This window comes from Ranitomeya imitator, chromosome 2, assembly GCF_032444005.1.
Source record: "Ranitomeya imitator isolate aRanImi1 chromosome 2, aRanImi1.pri, whole genome shotgun sequence".
NCBI classification, from domain to species: domain Eukaryota; kingdom Metazoa; phylum Chordata; class Amphibia; order Anura; family Dendrobatidae; genus Ranitomeya; species Ranitomeya imitator.
In genome coordinates this window covers 605,021,898-605,049,840 of record NC_091283.1, presented here as the reverse complement: position 1 = coordinate 605,049,840, position 27,943 = coordinate 605,021,898, and the positions used below count along the sequence as shown (strand labels likewise).

Genomic DNA, 27,943 nt, shown 5'->3' with positions numbered 1-27,943 from the left:
CGCAAGTCACACACATGGTTCGTGTGCTGTGCGATTTTTTTCTCGCACCCATAGACTTGCATTGGCGCTTCTCAGCTGAGATACGCGGACAATCACAGCATGCTGCCATTTCACTCGCAAGTCACACATGAATGTTTTTTTTAAAAAAGGAGACCCCCAGGGGGAAATGTTTGTCAGCCCTTGCACTTAGTGTATGGGCATTAGGCTGGGGTCACACTAGAGAGGAATACTGACTCATGAGAGACGCAAAAACAACGCATTGCACACGGACCAATGTTTCTGTATGGGGCAGCTCCTATCTGCCGTATATTTCTTGGCCGTATTTTACGGGCTGAGAAAATTGCAGCATGCTGCGTTTGTCAGCTTATTGTGCAAAAAATCAGCCAATGAAAGTCTATGGGGGCGAGAAAAATACGGATTACACACGGACCATGCGTGTGACTTGCGAGAAATACACACCGGTGTTCTATAGAAAAGCCAGTAATTCAGTGCGGTGTACAGTAAAATCACACTGACAGGTTAGAATGGAATAGATGGAATAAATGTCTACACATAGAATAGGTATATATATACATATATATATATATATGTGTCATTGACACACACACATATATATACAGTACAGACCAAAAGTTTGGACACACCTTTTAAGATTTTTCTGTTTTTTCGTGACTGAAAATTGTACATTCACACTCAAAGCATCAAAACTATAATTAACGCATGTGGAGTTATATACTTAACAAAAAAGTGTGAAGCAACTGAAATTATGTCTTATATTCTAGGTTCTTCAAAGTAGCCACCTTTTTCTTTGATGACTGCTTTGCACACTCTTGGCATTCTCTTGATGAGCTTCAAGAGGTAGTCACCGGGAATGGTTTTCACTTCACAGGTGTTCCCTGTCAGGTTTAATAAGTGGGATTTCTTGCCTTATAAATGGGGTTGGGGCCATTTATATAGTCATGAAAATACAGAAAAATCTTTAAATGAGCAGGTGTGTCCAAACTTTTGGTCTGTACTATATAACCCGTCCGCGATTTAACCCTTTAGCAGAGAAAACACTGACACAATCTAAGCTGGACAAGAGAAAACAAAAGAATAGCACAAAATTATTAAGCACACAGCAAGTGTGCCACAGAAAAAAAAAACAAACACTTATCTTTTCTGAATTGGCAGCAAGGCAGGAGGAACCAGACAAAGATCCAAAACCTCCCTGAACCATGGACAACTGGCAAAGACTAATGAATCCTGCACACCTAAATACCCCAGTCAGAACTGCAATCAGCAGATACACCTGACCATGACTGCCACTCAGGGACAACTGCATTACCACCTACAACCACTGGAGGGAACCCAAAAACAGAATTCACAACAGTACCCCCCTTGAGGGGAGGTCACCGAACCCTCATCAGAGCCCCCAGGACGATCAGGATGAGCCAGATGAAAGACACGGACCAAATCAGCAGCATGGACATCAGAGGCAAAAACCCAAGAATTATCCTCCTGGCCATAACCCTTCTATTTGACAAGATACTGAAGCCTCCGCCTCGAAAAACGAGAATCCAAAATCTTCTCAACCACATACTCCAACTCTCCATCAACCAACACAGGGGCCGGAGGATCAACAGAGGGAACAACGGGCACCACATATTTCCGCAATAAAGATCTATGGAAGACATTATGGATAGCAAAAGAGACCGGAAGCGCCAATCGAAAAGACACCGGATTAATAATCTCAGAAATCCTATAAGGACCAATAAACCGAGGCTTAAACTTAGGGGAAGAAACCTTCATAGGAACATGACGGAAAGACAACCAGACCAGATCCCCAACCCGAAGCCGGGAACCAACACACCGACGACGGTTAGCAAAACGTTGAGCCTCCTCCTGAGACAACACCAAATTGTCCACCACATGAGCCCAAATCTGCTGCAATCTGTCAACCACAGAATCCACGCCAGGACAGTCAGAAGGCTCAACCTGCCCAGAAGAAAAACGAGGATGAAAACCAAAATTACAAAAGAAAGGCGAAACCAAAGTGGCCGAACTAGCCCTATTATTAAGGGCAAACTCGGCCAATGGCAAGAAGGCCACCCAATCATCCTGATCAGCAGACACAAAGCATCTCAATTAAGTCTCCAAAGTCTGATTAGTTCGCTCGGTCTGGCCATTTGTCTGAGGATAAAATGCAGAAGAAAAAGACAAATCAATGCCCAGCCTAGCACAAAAGGCCCGCCAAAACCTAGAAACAAACTGGGAACCTCTGTCGGACACAATATTCTCTGGAATACCATGCAAACGAACCACATGCTGAAAAAACAATGGAACCAAATCTGAAGAGGAAGGCAATTTAGGCAAAGGCACCAAATGAACCATCTTAGAGAACCGGTCACGAACAACCCAGATAACAGACATCTTCTGGGAAACCGGAAGATCAGAAATAAAATCCATAGAAATATGCATCCAGGGCCTCTCAGGGACCGGCAATGGCAAAAGCAACCCACTAGCACGGGAACAACAAGGCTTGGCCCGCACACAAGTCCCACAGGACTGCACAAAAGAACGCACATCACATGAGAAAGAAGGCCACCAAAAGGACCTACCAACCAAATCTCTGGTACTAAAAATACCAGGATGACCAGCCAACACAGAACAGTGAACCTCAGAAATCACTCTACTAGTCCATCTGTCAGGAACAAACAGTTTCCCCACTGGACAGCGGTCAGGTCTGTCAGCCTGAAATTCCTGAAGAACCCGTCGTAAATCAGGGGAAATGGCAGAAAGGACCACCCCTTCTTTCAGAATGCCAACTGGTTCCAGGACCTCAGGAGAATCAGGCAAAAAACTCCTAGAGAGGGCATCAGCCTTAATATTCTTAGAACCCGGAAGATATGAAATCAAGAAATCAAAACGGGAAAAAAACAAGGACCATCGAGCCTGTCTAGGATTCAGCCGTTGGCAGACTCGAGGTAAATCAGATTCTTATGATCGGTCAAGACCACAATACGGTGCTTAGCTCCCTCAAGCCAATGTCGCCACTCCTCAAATGCCCACTTCATAGCCAACAACTCCCGATTGCCTAAATCATAATTGCGTTCAGCAGGCAAAAACTTACGGGAAAAGAAGGCACACGGTTTCATCAAGGAACCAACAGAATCCCTCTGAGATAAAACGGCCCCTGCCCCAATCTCAGAAGCGACAATCTCAACCTGAAACGGAAGAGAAACATCCGGTTGGCGCAACACCGGAGCAGAAGTAAATCGGCATTTAAGCTCCTGAAAGGCAGAGACAGCCGCAGAGGACCAATTCGCCACATCAGCGCCTTTCTTTGTTAAATCCGTCAAGGGTTTAACCACGATAGAGAAGTTAGCAATGAAACAGCGATAAAAATTTGCAAAACCCAAAAATTTCTGAAGGCTCTTCACGGATGTGGGTTGAATCCAATCATGAATGGCCTGAACCTTAACCGGATCCATCTCCATAGATGAGGGAGAAAAAATGAAGCCCAAAAAAGAAACCTTCTGCACCCCAAAGAGACACTTAGACCCCTTCACAAACAAAGCATTGTCACGAAGGATCTGAAATACCATCCTGACCTGTTCCACATGAGACTCCCAATCATCATAAAAAATCAAAATATCGTCCAAATATACAATCAAGAATTTATCAAGATAAGTCCGGAAGATATCATGCATGAAGGACTGAAAAACAGATGGAGCATTAGTGAGCCTGAATGGCATCACAAGATATTCAAAATGACCCTCGGGCGTATTAAACGCAGTTTTCCATTCATCACCCTGCTTAATACGAACAAGATTATATGCCCCCCGAAGGTCAATCTTAGTAAACCAACTAGCCCCCTTAATCCTAGCAAACAAATCAGAAAGCAAAGGTAAAGGGTATTGAAACTTGACCGTGATCTTATTCAAGAGGCGATAATCAATACAGGGTCTCAAGGAGCCATCCTTCTTAGCAACAAAAAAAATCCCGCTCCCAACGGTGAAGAAGATGGCCGAATATGCCCTTTCGACAAAAAGACTCCTTAATATAATTCCGCATGGTGGTATGTAAAGGCACAGACAGGATGAAAAGTCGGCCCTTAGGAAACTTACAGCCTGGAATCAAGTCAATAGCACAATCACAGTCCCTGTGCGGTGGAAGAGAACTGGACTTAGGCTCATCGAATACATCCTGGAAATCAGACAAAAACTTAGGAATTTCAGAAGAGGAAGAAGAGGAGATTGACATCAAAGGAACATCATTATGAATCCCCTGACAAACCCAACTAGTCACAGACATAGACTTCCAGTCCAACACAGGATTATGTACCTGCAACCACGGAAAACCCAGCACGATAGCATCATGCAAATTATGCAACACCAGAAATCGACAATCTTCCTGATGGGCTGGCGCCATGCGCATGGTCACCTGTGTCCAAAACTGGGGCTTATTTTTAGCCAAAGGTGTAGCATCAATGCCCCTTAAAGGAATAGGGTTCTGCAAAGGCTGCAAGGGAAAACCACAAAGCCTGGCAAACTCAAAGTCCATTAAGTTCAAGGCGGCGCCTGAATCCACAAATGCCATGACAGAAAATGATGACAATGAGCAGATCAAGGACACAGATAACAGAAATTTAGGATGTACAGATAACAGAAATTTAGGATGTACAGTACTGATGGTCTAAGGAATGGCAGACAGAAATGACATGAGACGCGTCGCCACAATAATAACACAACCTATTCTGACGTCTGAAACCTTGTCATTCCGTTCTAGACAGAATTCTATCACACTGCATTGGCTCAGGAATTTGTTCTGAGGACAACATCACAGCGCACACAGTTCTGCGCTCCCGCAAGCGCCGGTCAATCTGAATGGCCAGAGACATAGAATCACTCAGACCGAAAGGCGTGGGAAACCCCACCATAACATCTTTAACGGATTCAGAAAGACCCTTTCTGAAAATTGCCGCCAAAGCATCATCATTCCATTTAGTCAACACAGACCGTTTTCTAAATTTCTGACAATACAATTCTGCCGCCTCTTGACCCTGAGACAGGGCCAACAAGGTCTTCTCCGCTTGATCCACAGAATTAACATAGTAACATAGTAACATAGTTAGTAAGGCCGAAAAAAGACATTTGTCCATCCAGTTCAGCCTATATTCCATCATAATAAATACCCAGATCTACGTCCTTCTACAGAACCTAATAATTGTATGATACAATATTGTTCTGCTCCAGGAAGACATCCAGGCCTCTCTTGAACCCCTCGACTGAGTTCGCCATCACCACCTCCTCAGGCAAGCAATTCCAGATTCTCACTGCCCTAACAGTAAAGAATCCTCTTCTATGTTGGTGGAAAAACCTTCTCTCCTCCAGACGCAAAGAATGCCCCCTTGTGCCCGTCACCTTCCTTGGTATAAACAGATCCTCAGCGAGATATTTGTATTGTCCCCTTATATACTTATACATGGTTATTAGATCGCCCCTCAGTCGTCTTTTTTCTAGACTAAATAATCCTAATTTCGCTAATCTATCTGGGTATTGTAGTTCTCCCATCCCCTTTATTAATTTTGTTGCCCTCCTTTGTACTCTCTCTAGTTCCATTATATCCTTCCTGAGCACCGGTGCCCAAAACTGGACACAGTACTCCATGTGCGGTCTAACTAGGGATTTGTACAGAGGCAGTATAATGCTCTCATCATGTGTATCCAGACCTCTTTTAATGCACCCCATGATCCTGTTTGCCTTGGCAGCTGCTGCCTGGCACTGGCTGCTCCAGGTAAGTTTATCATTAACTAGGATCCCCAAGTCCTTCTCCCTGTCAGATTTACCCAGTGGTTTCCCGTTCAGTGTGTAATGGTGATATTGATTCCCTCTTCCCATGTGTATAACCTTACATTTATCATTGTTAAACCTCATCTGCCACCTTTCAGCCCAAGTTTCCAACTTATCCAGATCCATCTGTAGCAGAATACTATCTTCTCTTGTATTAACTGCTTTACATAGTTTTGTATCATCTGCAAATATCGATATTTTACTGTGTAAACCTTCTACCAGATCATTAATGAATATGTTGAAGAGAACAGGTCCCAATACTGACCCCTGCGGTACCCCACTGGTCACAGCGACCCAGTTAGAGACTATACCATTTATAACCACCCTCTGCTTTCTATCACTAAGCCAGTTACTAACCCATTTACACACATTTTCCCCCAGACCAAGCATTCTCATTTTGTGTACCAACCTCTTGTGCGGCACGGTATCAAACGCTTTGGAAAAATCGAGATATACCACGTCCAATGACTCACCGTGGTCCAGTCTATAGCTTACCTCTTCATAAAAACTGATTAGATTGGTTTGACAGGAGCGATTTCTCATAAACCCATGCTGATATGGAGTTAAACAGTTATTCTCATTGAGATAATCCAGAATAACATCCCTCAGAAACCCTTCAAATATTTTACCAACAATAGAGGTTAGACTTACTGGCCTATAATTTCCAGGTTCACTTTTAGAGCCCTTTTTGAATATTGGCACCACATTTGCTATGCGCCAGTCCTGTGGAACAGACCCTGTCGCTATAGAGTCACTAAAAATAAGAAATAATGGTTTATCTATTACATTACTTAGTTCTCTTAGTACTCGTGGGTGTATGCCATCCGGACCCGGAGATTTATCTATTTTAATCTTATTTAGCCGGTTTCGCACCTCTTCTTGGGTTAGATTGGTGGCCCTTAATATAGGGTTTTCATTGTTTCTTGGGATTTCACCTAGCATTTCATTTTCCACCGTGAATACCGTGGAGAAGAAGGTGTTTAATATGTTAGCTTTTTCCTCGTCATCTACAACCATTCTTTCCTCACTATTTTTTAAGGGGCCTACATTTTCAGTTTTTATTCTTTTACTATTGATATAGTTGAAGAACAGTTTGGGATTAGTTTTACTCTCCTTAGCAATGTGCTTCTCTGTTTCCTTTTTGGCAGCTTTAATTAGTTTTTTAGATAAAGTATTTTTCTCCCTATAGTTTTTTAGAGCTTCAATGGTGCCATCCTGCTTTAGTAGTGCAAATGCTTTCTTTTTACTGTTAATTGCCTGTCTTACTTCTTTGTTTAGCCACATTGGGTTTTTCCTATTTCTAGTCCTTTTATTCCCACAAGGTATAAACCGCTTACACTGCCTATTTAGGATGTTCTTAAACATTTCCCATTTATTATCTGTATTCTCATTTCTGAGGATATTGTCCCAGTCTACCAGATTAAGGGCATCTCTAAGCTGTTCAAACTTTGCCTTCCTAAAGTTCAATGTTTTTGTGACTCCCTGACAAGTCCCCCTAGTGAAAGACAGGTGAAACTGCACAATATTGTGGTCGCTATTTCCTAAATGCCCAACCACCTGCAGATTTGTTATTCTGTCAGGTCTATTAGATAGTATTAGGTCTAAAAGTGCTGCTCCTCTGGTTGGATTCTGCACCAATTGTGAAAGATAATTTTTCTTGGTTATTAGCAGAAACCTGTTGCCTTTATGGGTTTCACAGGTTTCTGTTTCCCAGTTAATATCCGGGTAGTTAAAGTCCCCCATAACCAGGACCTCATTATGGGTTGCAGCTTCATCTATCTGCTTTAGAAGTAGACTTTCCATGCTTTCTGTTATATTTGGGGGTTTGTAACAGACCCCAATGAGAATTTTGTTACCATTTTTCCCTCCATGAATTTCAACCCATATGGACTCGACATCCTCATTCCCTTCGCTAATATCCTCCCTTAAAGTGGACTTTAGACAAGACTTTACATAGAGACAAACCCCTCCTCCTCTCCGATTTTTACGATCCTTTCTAAACAGACTGTAACCCTGTAAGTTAACTGCCCAGTCATAGCTTTCATCTAACCATGTCTCGGTTATTCCCACTATGTCAAAGTTACCCGTAGATATTTCTGCTTCTAGTTCTTCCATCTTGTTTGTCAGGCTTCTGGCGTTTGCGAGCATGCAGTTTAGAGGATTTTGTTTTGTTCCAATCTCCTCACTGTGGATTGTTTTAGAAATGTTCTTACCTCCCTTCTGAGTATGTTTTCCTGGGTCGTCTTTGTTCGAGTCTAATGTTTTTCTTCCCGTCCCCTCTTAGGGGGACGGGATTAGGTTCATCATATAATAATCCTAAAGCCTGAAAAAAGGAGTCTACATTAAGCAAAGCCGGATTCCCAGATTCCAGGGAAAATGCCCAATCCTATGGATCGCCATGCAGCAGGGAGATGACGTTTTCAACCTGCTGAATGGAATCACCGGAGGAACGAGGTCTCAGAGCAAAAAACAGTTTACAGTTGTTTTTAAAACTCAAAAATTTGGACCTGTCACCAAAAAAACTAATCAGGAGTAGGAATCTTCAGCTCTAAAACAGGAGTCTGTTATATAATCAGAAATACCCTGTACCCTAGCAGCAAGCTGGTCCACACGAGAAGCTAATTCCTAAACATCCATGCTAGCACAAGACTCTTCAGCCACCCGGAGATAAAGAGGGAAGAGAAGACAAAGCAGAGTGCAGAAAAAAAAATGTCTCAACACCTTTCTTCTCTTCTTCTGAGATGCATTTAACTCATTATAGGCCAGTTGTACTGTTATGATCTGGTGGCCTTGGAGCCGCATGGAACTTTCTCTGGAGTTGGTGGAAACTGTACTGACCGCAAATCCTGAACTTAACATCGCAACTAGAAGTAGCCGTGGGGTGTGCCTAATAAAACCTAGACACCTCGACATAGCCGGAGGACTAAATACCCCTATAGATGGAAGTAGGAATTCTACCTTGCCTCGGAGCAGAACCCCAAAGGATAGGCAGCCCCCCACAAATTTTGACTGTGAGTAGTAGAGGAAAGACACATGCAGGCAGGAAACAGGATTTAGCAAAAGAGGCCACTTCTGGCTAAATAGGAAAGGATAGGACAGAATACTAAGCGGTCAGTATTAAAACCCTTCCAAAAAATATCCACAGCAGATGATACAAAAAATTCCACCATCTAACTAAAGATGTGGAGCGTATATCTGCAACTCCTGAGAATCCAACAAGACTGAGAAAACACTGACACAATCTAAGCTGGACAAGAGAAAACAAAAGAATAGCACAAAATTATTAAGCACACAGCAAGTGTGCCACAGAAAAAAACAAACAAACACTTATCTTTGCTGAATTGGCAGCAAGGCAGGATGAACTAGACAAAGATCCAAAACCTCCCTGAACCGTGGACAACTGGCAAGGACTAATGAATCCTGCACACCTAAATACCCCAGTCAGAACTGCAATCAGCAGATACACCTGACCATGACTGCCACTCAGGGACAACTGCATTACCACCTACAACCACTGGAGGGAACCCAAAAGCAGAATTCACAACACCTGATCATGAAAGTGAAAATCGGCTTGGGGCCTGCAGAAGTTAAATGTGTTTATTTATGGTGACACACTTTCCACTAGAAGCAACCCACCAGATCGAGACCCATCTTGAAGTCTCCACATTTAAAAAATTATTGCCAACCACCACTAAAGTGGCTTCAATTTCCACAGAGTAAAAACAATATAATAGACCTCTGACACACCTTCCACTAAGGGGCAACGCATCAGATGGAGACACAATTTCGAGTCTCCACAATTCAAAAAATTGTTTGTAACATCAGCAGCAGTAGCAACAGCAGTCACAGAAGCCATGACAATGGTGGCACAGACTGCAATAATGTGAGATCAATGCATGACACTAAAATTACACCATCGCCAAGTCTGCGACTGGGGTGCAAAAGTCATTGGAGATCCATGACTTGTTCATTTTAATGAAAGTTAGGCAGTCTACACTTTCAGGGGACAGCTGGATCCGCTTATCTGTAAAGACACCACCAGCAGCGCTAAAGACACGTTCTGAGAGAACGCTGGCTGTTGGACATAACAAAAATAGCAAGGCGTGACAGGCGATCTCAGGCCTCTTTTTCCATTTTTGAACACCAAAGTGCAAAAGGGTCCAACCCCCCCAATTGCATTAAGATTGAGCTTCAGATACTCCTGTACCATCCTCTGCAGTCATTCACAATGTGTCAGACTTGCGTATGCCGCTTACCCTGCTACTGCTAATGTTTTTGTGATGATGCCTTGACATTGCCAGTGTTGGAGATCTAGAACTGGGATGCACACTGTGTTCCTCACTGCAGTCTTGGGGAAAACCATTCTTAAGATTGTCTACAAGAGTGCTTCGATACTCCAGCATGTGCGCTTCTCTTTCCAGAAGTAGAAGCATCTGGCTAAATTTACTCTTGTACCATGGATCTAAAAGAGTGGCAACCCAGTAGTCAGCACAATTTCTAACCCAAAGAAATTGGGCATCATGTTTAAAATAGTGCACCAAAAGGCGCTCATTTTTCGGACGCTTCTATTGATCCAAGTCCATGGTGTGTTGGTGGCGGGGTAACACTCAAGATTGTTTCCCTCGTACCCTCCTGCCAGCCACAGACAACAGAGAGGGGATCATTATCCTATTCATCTCCTGTTGCACATCCATCACTTATTCTTCCTCATTCTCCTCTTTTTGTTACTCGGCTACTGCACCCTCACTAACTTGTCTGGCACCATGAGTCACCCTTGATCAATGGATGCCACCCTCCCATGGCACCCGCCTGTGCGATGACAGTCCAGAAATTTCAGATATTGTTATTTTCTTCACATCCTCCTTTGGTTCAACCTTTTCCTTTGGGACCATCACCTCCTCACACAGACTATTCAAAGTTGGCTCCAGCATATAGATGACCGAAATAGTGATGCTGATGACAGCATCATCAGCGCTAACCATCTTAGTAGCCATTTCAAAACTGTGCAGAAGGGTGCATAGGTCCCTCATCTGTGCCCACTCCGCAAGCGTGATTTGCACCACGTCCGTACTGCTTTGGCCAAGGCCATGCAAAAGGACATGCTGCAACAGGGCTCGTCGCTGCTGCCACAGTCACTGCAACATGTGCAGAGTAGAATTCCTCTGTGTCGGGACATGATTAAAGGGAACCTGTCACCTGAATTTGGCGGGACCAGTTTTCGGTCATATGGGTGGAGTTTTCGGGTGTTTGATTCACCCTTTCCTTACCCGCTGGCTGCATGCTGGCCGCAATATTGGATTGAAGTTCATTCTATGTCCTCCATAGTACACGCCTGCGCAAGGCAATCTTGCCTTGCCTTGCGCAGGCGTGTACTACGGAGGACATAGAATGAACTTCAATTCCCACTTGGCTTCTTCCCACTCATGCTGTATGTACCCTTCCCCTCTTTTAATCTGCTGTTTCACAACTTTAGGCCCACACCACCTGTGCTGGTGCCATATTTGTCTGGAGAACCTCAAAAGGCGTATTATGACTTATCCCTCTAGGATGCCAAAGAATACGCCAAATTAAAAAACTGAAATCTTGGCACGCCTGCAAGTAACGATGTCCGTAAGAGCTCAGCGAGTCCACTGCTGGGTGTATGCTAGCGACAAACCTCCTCTCTCGCAAAAGTTTGACTTGTTGCACCTAGTCCAAAAGTGATTGCAGCCTGAGACTTCCACTCTTGCCCAGATGCTGGACCGGGTGGTGATGGACAGGTTCATCCACTCCCTTCCCAGGCCAATACAGACTTGAGCTGCCCGGGGCAACCCCCGGAATGTAAACAACCTGGTTAGCCTGGTTGAGAGATACCAGGTTGCTGAGAAATCCCTTGGGAAACTAGACATCACCACTTCCTTGTACTGGGATACCCAAAGGGGGCTGGCTTACCACAGAGGTTGGCTAGACTTACATATGGGGGGCATCCCAATCCCACAGAGGGGTTCCCAAAGGCTGTTATTAAGGACGTGGTCTGTTGGCGATATCACAATCCTGGACATGTAGTCGCCCAGTGTCATTTGTCCCCTTGAACCAATGGACTGCAGCCTAGGCAGGGGCTGTTCCTATTATGCCTATCTGGCCTGCAGTGTGGACTGTCTATCCAGTGAGGGGTCGCAGTCATGTACCATGTCCATCAATGGGGTAATGGTCTTGGACTCAGCAGTTGATCCCTATTAAGTTAGTGGGCGTCCATGCATACACGGAGATGCCAAGGACTACTCTGTAGCCAGAATGACCATGAGAACAGACTGAGGTATTATGAGGTTGGGGTAGTAAAAACCTTAATACATCCTGTCATACTGGGGCAGGATTTTTCACTGTCTTGGGACTTGCAGCAAAATGGGGCTGCACAGAGTGTCCCGGACAAAAGGCTGGTCTCTCTGGAAGAGACTCGGTCAAAAGTAAAAATGGAGGAGTTTCCCCTATGTGTCCTCGCTGGAGACGAGGATGAGATGGTGACAAAGGAGCCCATCTTCCCTGAGCTAGAAGTGCTTGAAGAGAACTTTGGGACTGCTCAACTTAGAGATCTTACATTGAAGGGGATGTTTGATAATGTATGTATTGGGGATGTTCAAGAGCTGGGGGCTGACATTAGGTTCCCTCCCTTTGCAGTCATAAGTGATTTGTTGTATCGGGTGACCAAACTGTCAATGTAGGGTTTTAAATATGGCCTATTTTCATGTTTTGGGGAGACATCTGGGGTGGAGAAAACTCAGGAGAGAGTAATGCGGAGGTTCTATTGGCCAGGATGTTACCAAGAGATCCTAAATTATTGTAGGTCCTGCCCCACTTGTCAGATAGCAACTCTTACTTTTCACTTCTGAAGCCCCTTAGTCCCATTGCCTGTGATAGAGGTCAGCTTTGAGAGAATTGCCATGGACCTAGTAGGTCCCCTAGTTAAATCTGCACGGAGCCATGAGTACATCTTAATGGTCATGGACTACATGACCCGGAACCCTGAAAGTGACACTAAGGAACTCTTCGGCTAAGAGTATTGCCCTGGAGCTTGCACATATCTTTGCTAGGACAGGCCTGCCAAAGGGGATTTTGACAGACCAGGGAACCCCCGTTATGAGCAAAGTGATGAGGGAGCTGCATAGAGTCCTCCAGATTGTCCAGCTGTGAACCTCAGTTTACCATCCGCAGACCGATGGCCTGGTGGAGCGCTTCAAGAAGGTCATTGAAAAGAACAGTCGAGACTGGGACTATCTGTTTCCCTTACTGTTGTTATGCCATGTTTACTTTGCTGAACCCTGCTATGGTTTATGCTATTCCACAATAAACCAGCAGGTGAATTATCACAAGAAGTGTTCCTGTGTCTACCTTGGGAAGCAGATAAGTGAGTCAACCCCTCACACTATGATAAAAACAGATACCGCATGTAAAGGAGGTCAAAGGTTGTGCTTTTTTATATTAACCACTAAAATATACACTGCTATGTATAGTGAAAATCATGATCTTCCAGCTACAGGCAGACTTTCACAGTAAAATCATGACAAGCATGGAGATCTTCATCAGACCCCCGGCTGCCATTGCAACTCATTGGCACCCCGCAATCATATCATAGGTGTGTCGATGGGCACATGGAATGACTCACTCCGCTGCCAACACATGCTAAATGTTCTGCGCCGCTCAACCCACGGCTTTTATAGGTACATAATAGCTGATTAAATCAGCCATCATATGCTGGGAAAGATGCGGGCAGTTCATGATGCGGATGTATGTTATATGTCATGGATGGGTTAATACAATTCGCACAAAACTTCAGACCTGATTTAGCTTTGTCAACTTGGGCTATTTGTTATTTTGGTGCTATCGTACATAGATTCATGACAAAAAATGCTATTTTTAGTATAAAACTGTTATGTAACAAAAAGTATAAAAAGTAAAGGGGTCAGAATATTTTTTTGAAGAGTCAGTGGCAACGGCAACAAGAAGCAAAATGTTAAGAAATTTAGATGGCACTGTTCCTGTCGTGCTGAGTCACAAATGTGATGCTGAGTCACTACTCACGGAAAACATGTGAGACCAGGTAGTTAAGAGGTACGAGGTCAGTTATCAAGAGGGCTAGTCATAAACAGAGTGGTAAGACAAATGTGTAGTCAGTTCACAGTCCAAGGTCAGAATTCCAGTAAGGTAACGGATCAAGACAGGGGCTAGGCAAATGAATGGTCAAATGCAAGGTCAAAGGATGGGCAGCAAAAGATCAGAAACAGAGCACTGGAAAACAAGGCACACACACACCAGAGAGCTAAAGCTATGACTGGCAATAACATTGCTATTCAGCTAAATAGTCGGGGTAATCATCTAGAATGGGAGACACCTGGAAGAAACCCAGCAAGCCCCTGCCTTGATTGGGTGGCTGGATTGTCACTCACAATACTGCCAGATCAACAAGCTTGTGCCTCAGATTGGACGGCTGAACTGTCACAATACTGATAGCTCAGCATGCCCCTGCCTCAGACTGGATGGCTGAGCTGTCACTCACAATACTTACAGATCAGCATGACCCTGATTCTATAGGGTGGCTGAGCTATCACTCTCTGCGTCCAGGGCAGAGTGAGTGGTGGAATCATGGCAGTTCCACTGGGCAAGCATCTGAGCTTTTCTCCAGTCCATCTCCATGTCATAACTGGCTTCACAATGATGCTGTGTTACTAAGAAAACCTGTAACCCTACAGCTTATTAAATGCTAATTATATGGGAAAAACCTGAACCACCCTACCTATTAAATTTAATTATATAGTGCCTAAAATATATATGTATATATATTTTACTCAGAGAAAATGTTAAATTGTTATGAAAGATTTAGAAAAGAAAAACAAACTTTTGGCATAAACATTTTGATACTTTGATAGTGGCTGTACAGAAGGTCAATTAGATGTCATGTCACAAAAGCTTTGGACTTGCATTTAATTTACGGTATATGATGAAACTTAAAGAGTGCACTTAAACTGGTTGAATTACCGTATATAGTTTAAGAATAAAAACTGAGAAGGACCTTTGGATGGAAGAACCTGTTTATTTGACGAGTGTCCACCTGCTCTAGAATCGGTATATCAAACAGAATACAATTATTCACTAAATAGATATGTAAGTATAGATGACAAGTTGTTTTTAAAGGCACTCTTGAACTATTATGGAGTGTCTCGCATTTGTGATAAGGCAAGGAGAAGGAGATCAGCTGCACATGTAGATGTCTGTCCAAATATACATTTCAATAAATCTCTGTTCTTAAGGCCCCTTCACATTTAGCGACGCTGCAGCGATACCGACAACGATCCGAATCGCTGCAGCGTCGCTGTTTGGTCGCTGGAGAGCTGTCACACAGACCGCTCTCCAGCGACCAATGATGCCGGTAACCAGGGTAAACATCGGGTAACTAAGCGCAGGGCCGCGCTTAGTAACCCGATGTTTACCCTGGTTACCATGCTAAAAGTAAAAAAAAACAAACAGTACATACTTACCTTCCGCTGTCTGTCCTCCAGCGCTGCGCTCTGCTTCTCTGCTCTCCTCCTGTACTGTCTGGGAGCCGGAAAGCAGAGCGGTGACGTCACCGCTCTGCTTTCCGGCTCACAGCCAGTACAGGAGGAGAGCAGAGCGCAGCGCTGGAGGACAGACGGCTGTAGGTAAGTATGTACTGTTTTTTTTTTTTTTACTTTTAGCATGGTAACCAGGGTAAACATCGGGTTACTAAGCGCGGCCCTGCGCTTAGTTACCCGATGTTTACCCTGGTTACCAGTGAAGACATCGCTGGATCGGTGTCACACACGCCGATCCAGCGATGTCTCCAGGGAGTCCAGCGACGAAATAAAGTTCTGGACTTTCTTCAGCGACCAACGATCTCCCAGCAGGGGCCTGATCGTTAGTCGCTGTCACACATAACGATTTCATTAACGATATCGTTGCTACGTCACAAATATCGTTAACAATATCGTTATGTGTGAAGGTACCTTTACTGTTTTCAAAATGCAAATCGCCTCTTCAGAGAGGAAAAGGACTAGAACTCTAGTGCCAGCTATTGGAAGTAGCAATCCTACAAGTCAATATTGACCCATTAACGAATCTCGCCCATGACAAAGGATCAAAGCCAAAACAAACTCAATTTGCAGACAGGGTGTTTAGGGATCCTACCCCTCATCAGTGCAAAGTGTGAGACCTGGTTTGGCTGGACGCGTTCCAAGGGCTAACGTTTCTCCTTGTGAAGAGTGACAAGCCAAGCCTGACATGTCAATGTGAAGAGACTTTTAAGTCTTGAAATGCTCTTCTGAGAAATTAAATATGCAAATTGTTTCTCCTGAGAGAAAGAGAACTAGAACTCTAGTGCCACCTATTGGAAGAAGTAATCCTAAAAGTTAATATCGTCCCTTTAACGAGCCTTGCCACATGACTTTGGCAATGCAAAAGCATTGCAGAGTATTAGATCAGCGATCAGGGCAGGTAAAGTTGATGCCCCACGGAGGGACAAGGTAAAAAAATTAAAATAAAGTTTTAGAAATTGAAAAAATATATTTAAAAAAATCACAAACTAAAGAACAAAACGTCTGAAAAAATATTACAAATAATAAATACATATATTCATGTAAAAAAAAATAAAACAAATACAGTGACATTTGGTATTGGCATGTCAGGAATAACGTGATCTATAAAACTGTCACACTAGTTAATCCCTTCAGTGACCACCGTAAAAAAACATGCTTTTTCATGATACCTTTGAACAAAAAAGTGGAATAGAATATGATCAATAAGTCATATGCAAATAAAAATAGTATAGCTGAAAACATAATCTTGCCCTGCAAAAAAACAACCACCATACAGCTCTCAGTGGAAAAATAAAAAAAGTTATAGCTCTCAGAATAAAGCGATGCAAAAACAATTATTTTTTCTAAAAAATAGTTTTTATTGTGTAAAAGCTGCAAATCATAAAAGAGTACACAAATTTGGTATTGAAGTGTCCAGAACGACCCAATCTATAAAACTGTCACTCTAATTAACCCCTTCAGTAAACAAAAAATAAATAAAAAACATGGCAAGAATACCGCCGAACAAAAAGAGGCAGAAAATGCTATCAAAATGTCGAATGTATATAAAAATAGTATAGCTGAAAATGTCATTATGTCTTGCAGAAAAAGTAGGCATACAGCTCCAACAGTGGAAAACTAAAAGCTTTCAGAATATAGCAATGCAAAAACAATTCTATTTTTTCTAAAATTGTTTTTATTGTGTAAAAAAGATTCCCCATATGAGGGAATTTACATTCCGAAGCGTGCGTCGGGGTGCGCAGTATCAAGACCTTGGCGGCACTTAAAGGTATACTCCCCTAATATATACTTTTTTTGATCTCCTTGTACATATGAACATAGCACTTTAAGGATATATATTGTATAGTATTTTGCACAATGGCATGAAACTTTAAAATGGATGTTATATAGTATCTTGTGGATTTCCATATATATGCACTTTACTTCACTGTTCTGATGCTATGCACTGGTTAATATGGGATCCAAAATGTTTTGAGTCCATATTTCTCTCATTTTATGTAGTAACCTAATACACTTCCTTATTTATTTTATATATTGACTTTTAAATTAATTAAATAATTTAAAAAAAAAAAATTTTTTACATATAGATATATTTTTTTTGTACCAAGTTTGGCATCTGTACTTCCTAGGGAAAATATTATAAATTTATATTAATTTTGTGAAGTATATCTTATCCGCAATACGCAAAATTGGTCTTTTATTATACAAATTTAATCAATATCTACTATACTTTATTTATAGCGCATTTTCTATATAAAAATTAATTAATAAATATATACAGATTTAATTAATATACATTACTTTTCCTCTGTAGCACATTTCTTGATACGTGCAAATCTCTCCCATATATTCTAATTGTTGTATATTTTTTATGCTTGCCTATTGTCAGAGTGTTTCCAATAAAGATTTACTGCTTTACTATATATCATCACAATATATTCCTTGCTTCAGTGGATCTTGGCCTTTATGTTTAGAGCACAGATTATTGTGTAAAAAAGGCAAAATATACATGTTGTATCAGTGTAATCATACTGACCTGAAAAATAAATATGCCTTAAGATTTTACTACATGGTGAATAGCATTAAAAAATCAATTCCTGAATTGCTTTTTTTTGTTCACTTTGCCTCCCAAAAATTGAAACAGAAAGTGATCAAAAAACGACATGTGACCGAAAATGGTACCAATAAAAATGTCAACTTGTCCCGCAAAAAACAAACCCTCACATGACTCTGTCAGCAGAAATCTAAAAAAATTATAGCTCTCAAAATATGGCAATGCACAATAAAAAGTGTTTTTTTAGTGTGTGACAGAAGCCAAGCAGAAAAAAACAATATAAATGTGGTATTGCTGTAATCACATCAACTCGAAGAATAAGGTTGTATAATCACTTATAAAGCATGAGGTATGGCGTAAAAGATAAATAAAACCAAATCCTCATCTACTGTTGATTTGTTCATTCTGCCTCCCAAAGATCGCAGTAAGGCTCGGCTCACATTTATCGTGCAATATACGCTGAGTAGTGTTGAGCATTCCGATACCGCAAGTATCGGGTATCGGCCGATACTTGCGGTATCGGAATTCCGATACCGAGTTCCGATACTTTTGTGGTATCGGGAATCGGTATCGGATCCATATTAATGTGTAAAATAAAGAATTAAAATAAAAAATATTGATATACTTATCTCTCCGGAGGCCCCTGGACATCACCGCTGGTAACCGGCAGCCTTCTTTGCTTAAAATGAGCGCGTTTAAGGCCTTCCATGACGTCACGGCTTCTGATTGGTCGCGTGCCGCTCATGTGACCGCCACGCGACCAATCACAAGCCGCGACATCATTCTCAGGCCCTAAACTCCTCATTCTAGGAATTTAGGACCTGAGAATGACGTTACGGCTTCTGATTGGTCGCGTGCCGCTCATGTGACCGCCACGCGACCAATCACAAGCCGCAACGTCATTCTCAGGCCCTAAACTCCTCATTCTAGGAATTTAGGACCTGAGAATGACGTTACGGCTTCTGATTGGTCGTGTGCCGCTCATGTGACCGCCACGCGACCAATCAGAAGCCGCGACGTCATTCTCAGGCCCTAAACTCCTCATTCTCTGAATTTAGGACCTGAGAATGACGTTACGGCTTGTGATTGGTCGCGTGGCGTTCACATGAGCGGCACGCGACCAATCAGAAGCCGTGACATCATGGAAGGCCCTAAACGCGCTCATTTTAAGCAAAGAAGGCTGCCGGTTACCAGCAGTGATGTCCAGGGGCCTCCGGAGAGGTAAGTATATCAATATTTTTTTACTTTAATTCTTTATTTTACACATTAATATGGATCCCAGGGCCTGAAGGAGAGTTTCCTCTCCTTCAGACCCTGGGAACCATCAGGATACCTTCCGATACTTGGTGTCCCATTGACTTGTATTGGTATCGGGTATCGGTATCGGCGATATCCGATAATTTTCGGGTATCGGCCGATACTATCCGATACCGATACTTTCAAGAATCGGACGGTATCGCTCAACACTAACGCTGAGAGCTTAAGTGGGGTTTCCAAGTAAATCTCTGAAACATATGATTCAGACAGAACCCCCGGCGGAAGATTCCCTATAAAGAGACAGATGGAAATACTTTGGATTAATGTGCACCTCTGAAAAGAAGAACAACCCTGAACAGAGGCCAGATGGAGTCCATAATAACTCTGCTGACTCATTATAGTGAAAGTATCCCTCAGGGGTTTCATCTGAATCATATAATTTGGAGATTTAGATGGAAACCCGTATTTAAGAGCTCAGAGTAGAGCACAGGAAAAATGTGATCCAAAATGTCATGTAATATGTTCTCAATAAAAGCGTTAACTGAATCCACAAAAAAGCAAGTTTCCACTCAGGTTCATCACCTGTTAATGGAAATATAGTGGATTTCTACATTACTGGTAGTACAAAGTTTTTGGAAAAGTGAAATGGCTCCTCGCCACCCCCAAAAGAAATCCAATGAATTCTGCACTCCCAAATATAAATTACCCCACCTCCTTCTAAGCTATACAATGTACGTATACCACATTTAGCATCCACATGATTGGCATTTCTGTAGCGATGAGCACTTGCTTAATTTAAAGGATGGATGGCTCCAGAAGCACGAGTTGGGTACAATGTACCTGCCCTATTCTTGGCACTGCCATGCAGATGTAAAATTTTCACTCAGCAACATCTATGGTTGTTTGTTTCTGTAAAAGACCCATGGGGTCAAAATCATCAATAGACCTGTAGATAATATCCCAGAGCCAGAGGGGTGTAATTTCCAATAAAGGTTCTGTATATGGCATTCTGGGACTAAAACAATTTTGTTGTGGTAGTAATTTAAGTATTTTTTCTTCACTGTCCAATGGCATAAAATTCTGTGAGGCCTATGTGGTGTCAATATGATCTCTTCACCCTTAGATGAATTCATTAGGGAGTGTAGTTTATAAAATGAGGTAATATATGGGGGGTTGCTGCTGTTGCGGCACCTCAGGGTCCCTGCCAATGTGACATAACACCCGCAAACCATATCAGCAAAATCTGTACTATATTATGACACTCTTTCACTTCAGAGATTTGCATTGTTCCTCAAAAGTAGTTTTTGACCACTTATGGGGTATTGTCACACTCAGGAGAAGTTGCGTGACAAATTGTACCATTCGTTTTCTAATGTTTCTCTTGGGAAAATGAAAAATTTGAAGCTAAAGTAACATTTTTGTGGAAAAAATCTTAATTTTCATTTTCACGGCAAAATGTTATAAAATTCTGTGAAGCACCTGTGGGTTTACGGTGCTCACCACACATCTAGATAAATTCCTTGAGGCATATAGTTTCCAAAATTGTGCACTTGCAGGGGGCTTCCACTGTTTATGCACATCAGGGGCTTTGCAAACACAACATGGTGTCCGCTATCTATTCCAGCCAATTTTCTGTTCCAAAAGTCAAATGGTGCTCTGTACACTTCCAAGTCCTGCCGTGTGGCCAAAGAGTACTTTTACACCACATATTGTGTATCGCCATACTAAGGAGAAATTGCACAAATTGCATGCCAATTTTCTTTTGTTACCTTTGTCAAAATAAAAAAAAATTTGGACAAAAACATTTTTTGTGGGAAAACTGTGATTTTTTTATTTTCACGGCTCAAAGTTATAAAATTCTGTGAGGCACCTGGGTGTTGAAGGTGCTCACCACACATGTAGATAAATTCCTTGACAGGTGTAGTTTCCAAAATGGGGTCCCTTGTGGGGGGATTTACACTATTTAGACACATCAGACTCAGAGGCTCTGCAAATACGAAATGGCATCCTCCATCAGATGTCCAATGGTGTCCTTCCCTGCCGAGCACTGCTGTGCACCCAAACAGTAGTTTTCCACCAAATATTGGGTATCGGTGTGCTCAGGAGAAATTTTCACAAATAAAGACAAAAACTATCAACCTAAATATACCACTAACATGAAGTACAATGTGTCACAAAATAAATGTCTCCGAATCACTGGGATCCATTCTCGTGTTCCAGAGTTATAAGCTCATAAAGTGACACTGTGTCAGAATTGAAAAAAAAACAGTCGTGTCAGGAAAGTCAGAACAGGCTTCAGGGTGAAGGGGTTAAAAAGGAATACAGATAGATGAAAAAAAGACTCAAATGCAGGTTAAACAATTTCTGGCTGCCTTGTGTCTAATTTTCCGTTTAGTTATTTTGCCTCAAATTCCAACCTCGATATATTTCTGAATTGTAAATAGTTTCATTTACCAAAAATTGCTTTAAGTGCTGTCTCACTACAATAAAGTTGACGATCTATCCTTATGCATGCAGTATGCAGTTTTTGTACCCATGTCTAGCTGAAGTGTTACATTGCATGGTCCAAACCAAGTAGGCATTATGAAAGGTAGTCAATGTTTAGAGACAATTTTCGGAGGTTGGTCGATCATTTGAATTACGTCACCATGGTCACTCTACATCTGCAAATCTCCAACAGATTTATTAAAACTAAATTATTTATTATATCTCTTAGTCCTTTTGAAGCGGATATATTTACTTTAAAAATTCATATGAGCATAGATGTTAAATAATTTAATAAAGATAAGCTGAGCTAAAAATTTTATTATTAGGAAGCTTTCATAAAGAAACCTATTAAACAGCGTACGCAGTCTATATAATGATATCTAGTGACAGATCCCTTTTAGGTTTTGCTATATATAATGTCTAGTACTAACAAAAAGAAGAAAAAAAGTACAAGGAAATGATTATTACTATTACTTATTATTACTTACAATCCACATGCCATCAAAAGGCACTTTATCGTGAAAATCCTTGAGCATTTCGTACCACCACTTATGTGCTTCTGGGTTTGTGAAGTCAACAAACACTGTTAGACCAGGCCAAACCTAAAGAGAATACATTATTAAATAAGTAGATACCATACATAGATTGCCATACATTCTAACAAATGCATAATTGTGTTTCTTATTTAACATTACATCATTATAAAAACATAAAGCATAATGTGAGTTCAAGGTAAGATGTTTAGGTTTGTTGTGTAGGGTTAGCATTAAAACGGGCTGTCCACTTTGGAGCTGAAAAAAAAATTTAAGTGATACACATTTCACCGATTATCATCAACTCCCATTTCTAAGCTTCTTAGATCCTCTACAAGTCCCTACGTCCCTGTCTACAGGCTAAGACCCCTCAGCCAATCACTGGCCATTTTATTGACCCACTTTAGACAGTGATGGGCTGGAGTTTTCACATATCCGTATATCAGGGCATCATATTTGCAGCATGAAGTGGAGACCAGTAAGGCCTCTTTCACATTTCCGTCTTTTGCCATCTGTCGCAATCAGTCGTTTTGGGAAAAACACAGATCCTTCAAATGTGCTTGCAGGATGCGTTTTTGCCCATAGACTTTTTTGCAACGGATCGCGACGGATGGCCGATGTGACAGACAAAAAAACGTTCAATGTAACTTTTTTTGTCCGTCGCATCCGCCATTTTCCACCGTGCATGCGCAGCCGAAACTCCGCCCCCTCCTCCGCGGACTTCAGAATGGGCAGTGGATGCGTTGAAAAACTGCAGCCGCTGCCCACGTCATCCACAAATTTCACAACGTCCATCCGTAAGTCGGCCCGACACATAGCGACGGATCCGTACCGACGGAAGTGTGAAAGAAGCCTAAGACCAACAGGGGCCTGGCAGTGCCAGAACTTACTGTAAATGAAGGGGAATTGTGAAATTAGTATTATTATTATGTTTCTTTATTATATATGTACAAGCAAAGTCAGACTGGGGTGTCTGTGGCCCACCAGGGGAACGGACGCTAGGGACCCACACTACAGCTATATGCAAATATCTGTAAGCCGTTATCCTTGTTATAGTGGTGCATCGACTGTAAAAGACAGGTGGCCCCCTGCACATCTACTGTGCGCCACCATAACTGGGATGTATAATTACGGTAGTTTACATTAAAGGGTTCTTTGGTTAAAACAAGTTATCACTGGGCTCCACAGGATAGATGATCGCTTAGGTCCAACCATTAGAAAATCCACTAATTGGAACAATGGCGTAGTTTTATCCATGATTGGACATTTTAGGATGGAGCGGCAGGTGGGATGTCTGATCGCAGCTCCATTCAATCTCTTTGGGGCTTCCGGAAAACAACAAGTGCGGCCACTGAGGAAATGAATGGATCTGTGGCTGCAGATACTATACATAGCTGGTTTTGAGGCATAAAAGATTTTGTACCTTGCCCACAAGTGGCTGGCCAGTTTCATTGGTAACATAAACTCCTCTGTTAAGTCCATCTTCATATGGTAGATATCTTCTTTTAGGGCTAGTAAGGCCAATAGCTGGTTCCTAATAAACAGGCATAAAAACAGGCATAAGTAAAGAAAATTATATAATAAAAGTAAAGATACAGAGGATCTGGAATTATTTTTAATTCATATCCCAATGCCCATGTAAACATGTTTTCAAAAAACGTCTTTGATGAGGTCATAGGGTGAAGTGCAAGTAGAAACCTTACACTCGCAACTCAGTTTAGATCCAATGAGTCTACAATTAAAAAAGTAACCATCATTTAAATCTATTTTTTTTATAAATCAATAGTATAAGATAAAATAAGGAAATGAAAAATATAAAATAAATACTAAAAAATAAGTATGTTAAAATAAATCAATTTCTCTGATAAACTTTATAGTAAATCTTTATTATAAAGTTAATCAGAGAATTCTGCTTCTGTTTCCTCTTGGGCTGATCACTGGCTCTTAAAGCACCACTACAGTGTTTTTGTTTGCTTTAAATGTAAGTCCCCTACTCACACTTCGGCATCTTCCACGTTTTTCGTCAACACTCCAGTCCCGTGGCACAATTTTGTGAGAGCAGCTCTCAATGTAAGTCTACGAGAGCCTGAACAAGGCTCTTATAGACTTGTACTGAAAATGACCTTCGCGCCACTCTATGAAACACTAGATTTGCTGGAAAATGGAGACACTTTTAGCTGGAGACTGGTGGGAGTGACTCTGAAAAATGATGAAGGCGGCAGCAGGTGCATTTCAGACAGATGGCAGGGGAATTACATTTAAAGCATCACTCCAACGGTGCAATAAAAAATACACTGGAGTGGTGCTGTAATTCACAGGTAAAAGCTGTCGTCAGTGAAGGAAGATTTTCGCAATACTAAGGGATGGGATGAAAATTGCTTCTCACATTCAGTAATTCTATGCAGAGAAAGAATAAGGAGGAGGGATGAAATAGATGCAGACACAGACATCCTGCTGCAGCTTCATTCAAATGTGTAGCAACCACGGCTATAGCCTTTGACCCCTTCACGACATATAACGTAAACTCACATCATATGTCGCATCCCTGCCTTTGATGCCGGCTCGCATTTCGAGCCCGCGATCTTTCCCCGTACATGATGGCTGATTTAACAATTTATCCAGCCCTTAGTGGGTGGTAACTATTGTTTATACATAAGGCTGGATTATCATATGTAATGAACAGCCACGAGTAAGACTTTTTTAATGTTCGTTTTCCAATAACAAAGCTGCAAGTTTTTCAAGGACTGAAAACAGAGTGCTGGAAATCCTCTTTTTTCCTATAATGGCTATGTGTTCTATCTACGAAAAAGATGGACAGAACACATACGAGAAATCCATGCATGTGAAAGGGGCAGAGCAGAGGCCTTATGGATTTGTGGCAATGTTTGCCGAATCTAAACTTACACTTTTGCTACAAATATTGTAGGACATTTTTAATGAATATTATTTAGAAAGTTGCTCTAATTTGTATTTAGGAAGTAAATGAACAATGAAAAAAAATCACATAGGTGTAAATTTAAAGCTTTCCATTCTTACCACAATTACGATGTATTTCATGCCATCTTGATGCAATTCATTCACCATTTCTGGCAAATCTCCAAAACGCTTTGGGTCAAAAGTAAAATCTAGATATGCATCCATATAGTCAATGTCATTCCACTGCACATCCTAGAAATTATAAAACACATATATCTGAATATTGGTTCCAGAACAGTAGTGATTACAGATGGAAATTTACTTGCACTATGGTTAATGCAATGTTTATGCTTTAAACTCTTTAAATTTTAACATCTGCATTCCCATTGCTATAATAACTCACGCGCGTTGATGTCAGTCAGGTAATAGGAGTTCACCATGAGACACTGAGGAGCGCTAGCACACGCTGCTCAGTGTTTCTTCTGATGGCAGGCTGTATAGTTGCATCATGCAACAATGCAGGCTGCCATCTGGATGTAGCAGAACTAGACACGTTGCGGGACAAATGGATTATTATCTTCTCGGTGGACAGGTGAGGAATATTGCTGTTTATTATTTTAATCCTGTTACAGGAGTCTATGGCTTCAGTGGACTGGGCGATGACGCGAGTATGGCTAGTTTAGATTCATTAAAGGAATCTGTGTCATTCTTTCAATTTAAGGACTTTATTCTGGATGTGTATTTTTTATACAATATATGGGGTTAGTAATGGAGGTATCTTATAGATGCCTGTCCATTACTAACCTCTGGGCTTACCGTCACCTCACAATACAAAGGTGACATCAACCCCTCAACTATCACCTCACTTGCCACCTCACCAGGGCAAGTGGGAAGAACAAGGCTTATGGATGTGCCATTTCTGAAACAGCTGAAAGATAATGCTTTTAGATTGGGAGGGGCCAATATACATGGTCCCTTCTTAGGCTATTAATCTCAGCCCGCAGCTGTCTACCTAACCTTTGTTGGTTATTAAATATAAAGTGATCCTATAATAATAATCTTTATTTTTATATAGCGCTAACATATTCCTCAGCGCTTTACAGTTTGCGCACATTATCATCTCTGTCCCCGATCGGGCTCACAATCTCAATTCCCTATCAGCATGAATATTAATTTCTCTGCAATAGCGCGCAGTGGCCGGGCGATCACGGGTGTTCAATACTTAAGAGAAATTAATTTTTACCTCTCTCCACGCCCATAGGTGTGGAGCACTGTGAATATACATTCCCTTAAGTAATGGGGACACCTGAATGCCCTGGAGCTGTAGCTGCTGGCACCGGCAAAAGATTCTGCAAGGGAAAGTAAGTAGAGTGGTTTCTTTTTTTAAGCTTTTCCAATGGGGGCCTTGCATACAAGGATAGGGATGAGCAACCATACATACCAGGATAGGGATGAGGAGCCATGCATACCAGGATAGGGATGAGATGATCATGCATACAAGGATGGAGATGAAGGGATCATGCATACATGGATGGGGATGAGGAACTATGCATACCAGGATAGGGATGAGGAACCATACATACCAGGATAGGGATGAGGAAGCTATGCATACCAGTATAGGGATGAGGGGGCCATGCATACCAGGATGGGGATGAGATGGCCATGCATACAGGATAGGGATGAAGGGGTCATGCAAACAAGTATGGGGATGAGGAACCATGCATAGCTGGATAGCGATGAGATGGTCATCCATACAAGGATGGGGATGAGGAACCATGCATACCAGGATAGGGATGAAGGGGCTGTGCATACCAGGATGGGTATGAGATAGCCATGCATACAAGGATGGAATGAGGAACCATGCATACCAGGATAGGGATGAGGGGACCATGCATACAAGGATGGTTATGAGGAACCATGCTTACCAGGATAGTTATAAGGAGGTGGTGCCTACCAGGATGGCTATAAGGGGACAATGCATACCAAGCTTAAGCTAGAGTCAATAAGTTTCCCCAGTTTTTTGTGGCAAAATTAGGTGCCTCGGCTTATACACTGGTCGGCTTATATTCAAGTATATATGCTAACTAAAAATTGGCATCTTCATAAGTATTCACCCCTTTTGCGAAGAAGCCCTTAAAAATGTTCTCATGTAAGCAATGACCTTCATAAGTCACATGCTTAGAGATAGGAAGTCCACCTGTATATAATCTAAGTGTCACATGGTTTGTTAGCATATACACACCTTTTCTGAAAGGTCACAGAGGCTGCAACACCATTAAGCAAGTTCCACCACTAACCAAACAAAACCATGAAGACCAGGGAGATCTCCAAACAAGTCAAGGACAAAGTTGTTGAGAAGTATAAGTCAGGGTTGAGTTAAAAAAATATCCCAATCTCGGATGATCCCCTGGAGCATCGTCAAATCCATTACCATCAAATGGAAAGGATATTACCACAACACACCTGCCAAGAGAGGAACACCCACTGAAACTTTCAGCCCGGGCAAGTAGGGCATTAATCAAAGAGGCAGCACAGAGATCATGGTATCCCTGAAGGAGCTGCAGAGTTCCCAAAGAGACTGGAGTATCTGTTCATATGACCACAATGTAACACTCACGCTCAGGCTGGTTGGCATGAGCGAGGATTGTGGCCCCACTGTGCCACAAACCAGACTTACCCCGGAGGGGCATGACAAAGCAGCTACCTTGGTGTTCGCTGGAGCCTCTAGTGGTCAAGTCAGGCTTGTGCGGCAGGTAGTTGCCAGGTACCACTCCAGGG

At 42.1% G+C, this 27,943-nt stretch overlaps 1 protein-coding gene across 2 annotated transcripts in view; it reads right to left on the bottom strand.

Annotated features, from left to right (window-relative positions):
• LOC138665170 (lysosomal alpha-glucosidase-like) overlaps positions 1-27,943 on the bottom strand; it is a 194,723-nt gene that overhangs the window by 65,233 nt on the left and 101,547 nt on the right. For both annotated transcript variants that reach the window (XM_069752430.1, XM_069752431.1), the window contains exons 8-10: positions 25,286-25,417; positions 23,673-23,783; positions 22,205-22,318 (exon numbers count right to left, since the gene is read on the bottom strand). In XM_069752430.1, coding sequence (XP_069608531.1) covers positions 22,205-22,318; positions 23,673-23,783; positions 25,286-25,417 — 357 coding nt within the window. The remainder of the gene's footprint in view (positions 1-22,204; positions 22,319-23,672; positions 23,784-25,285; positions 25,418-27,943) is intronic.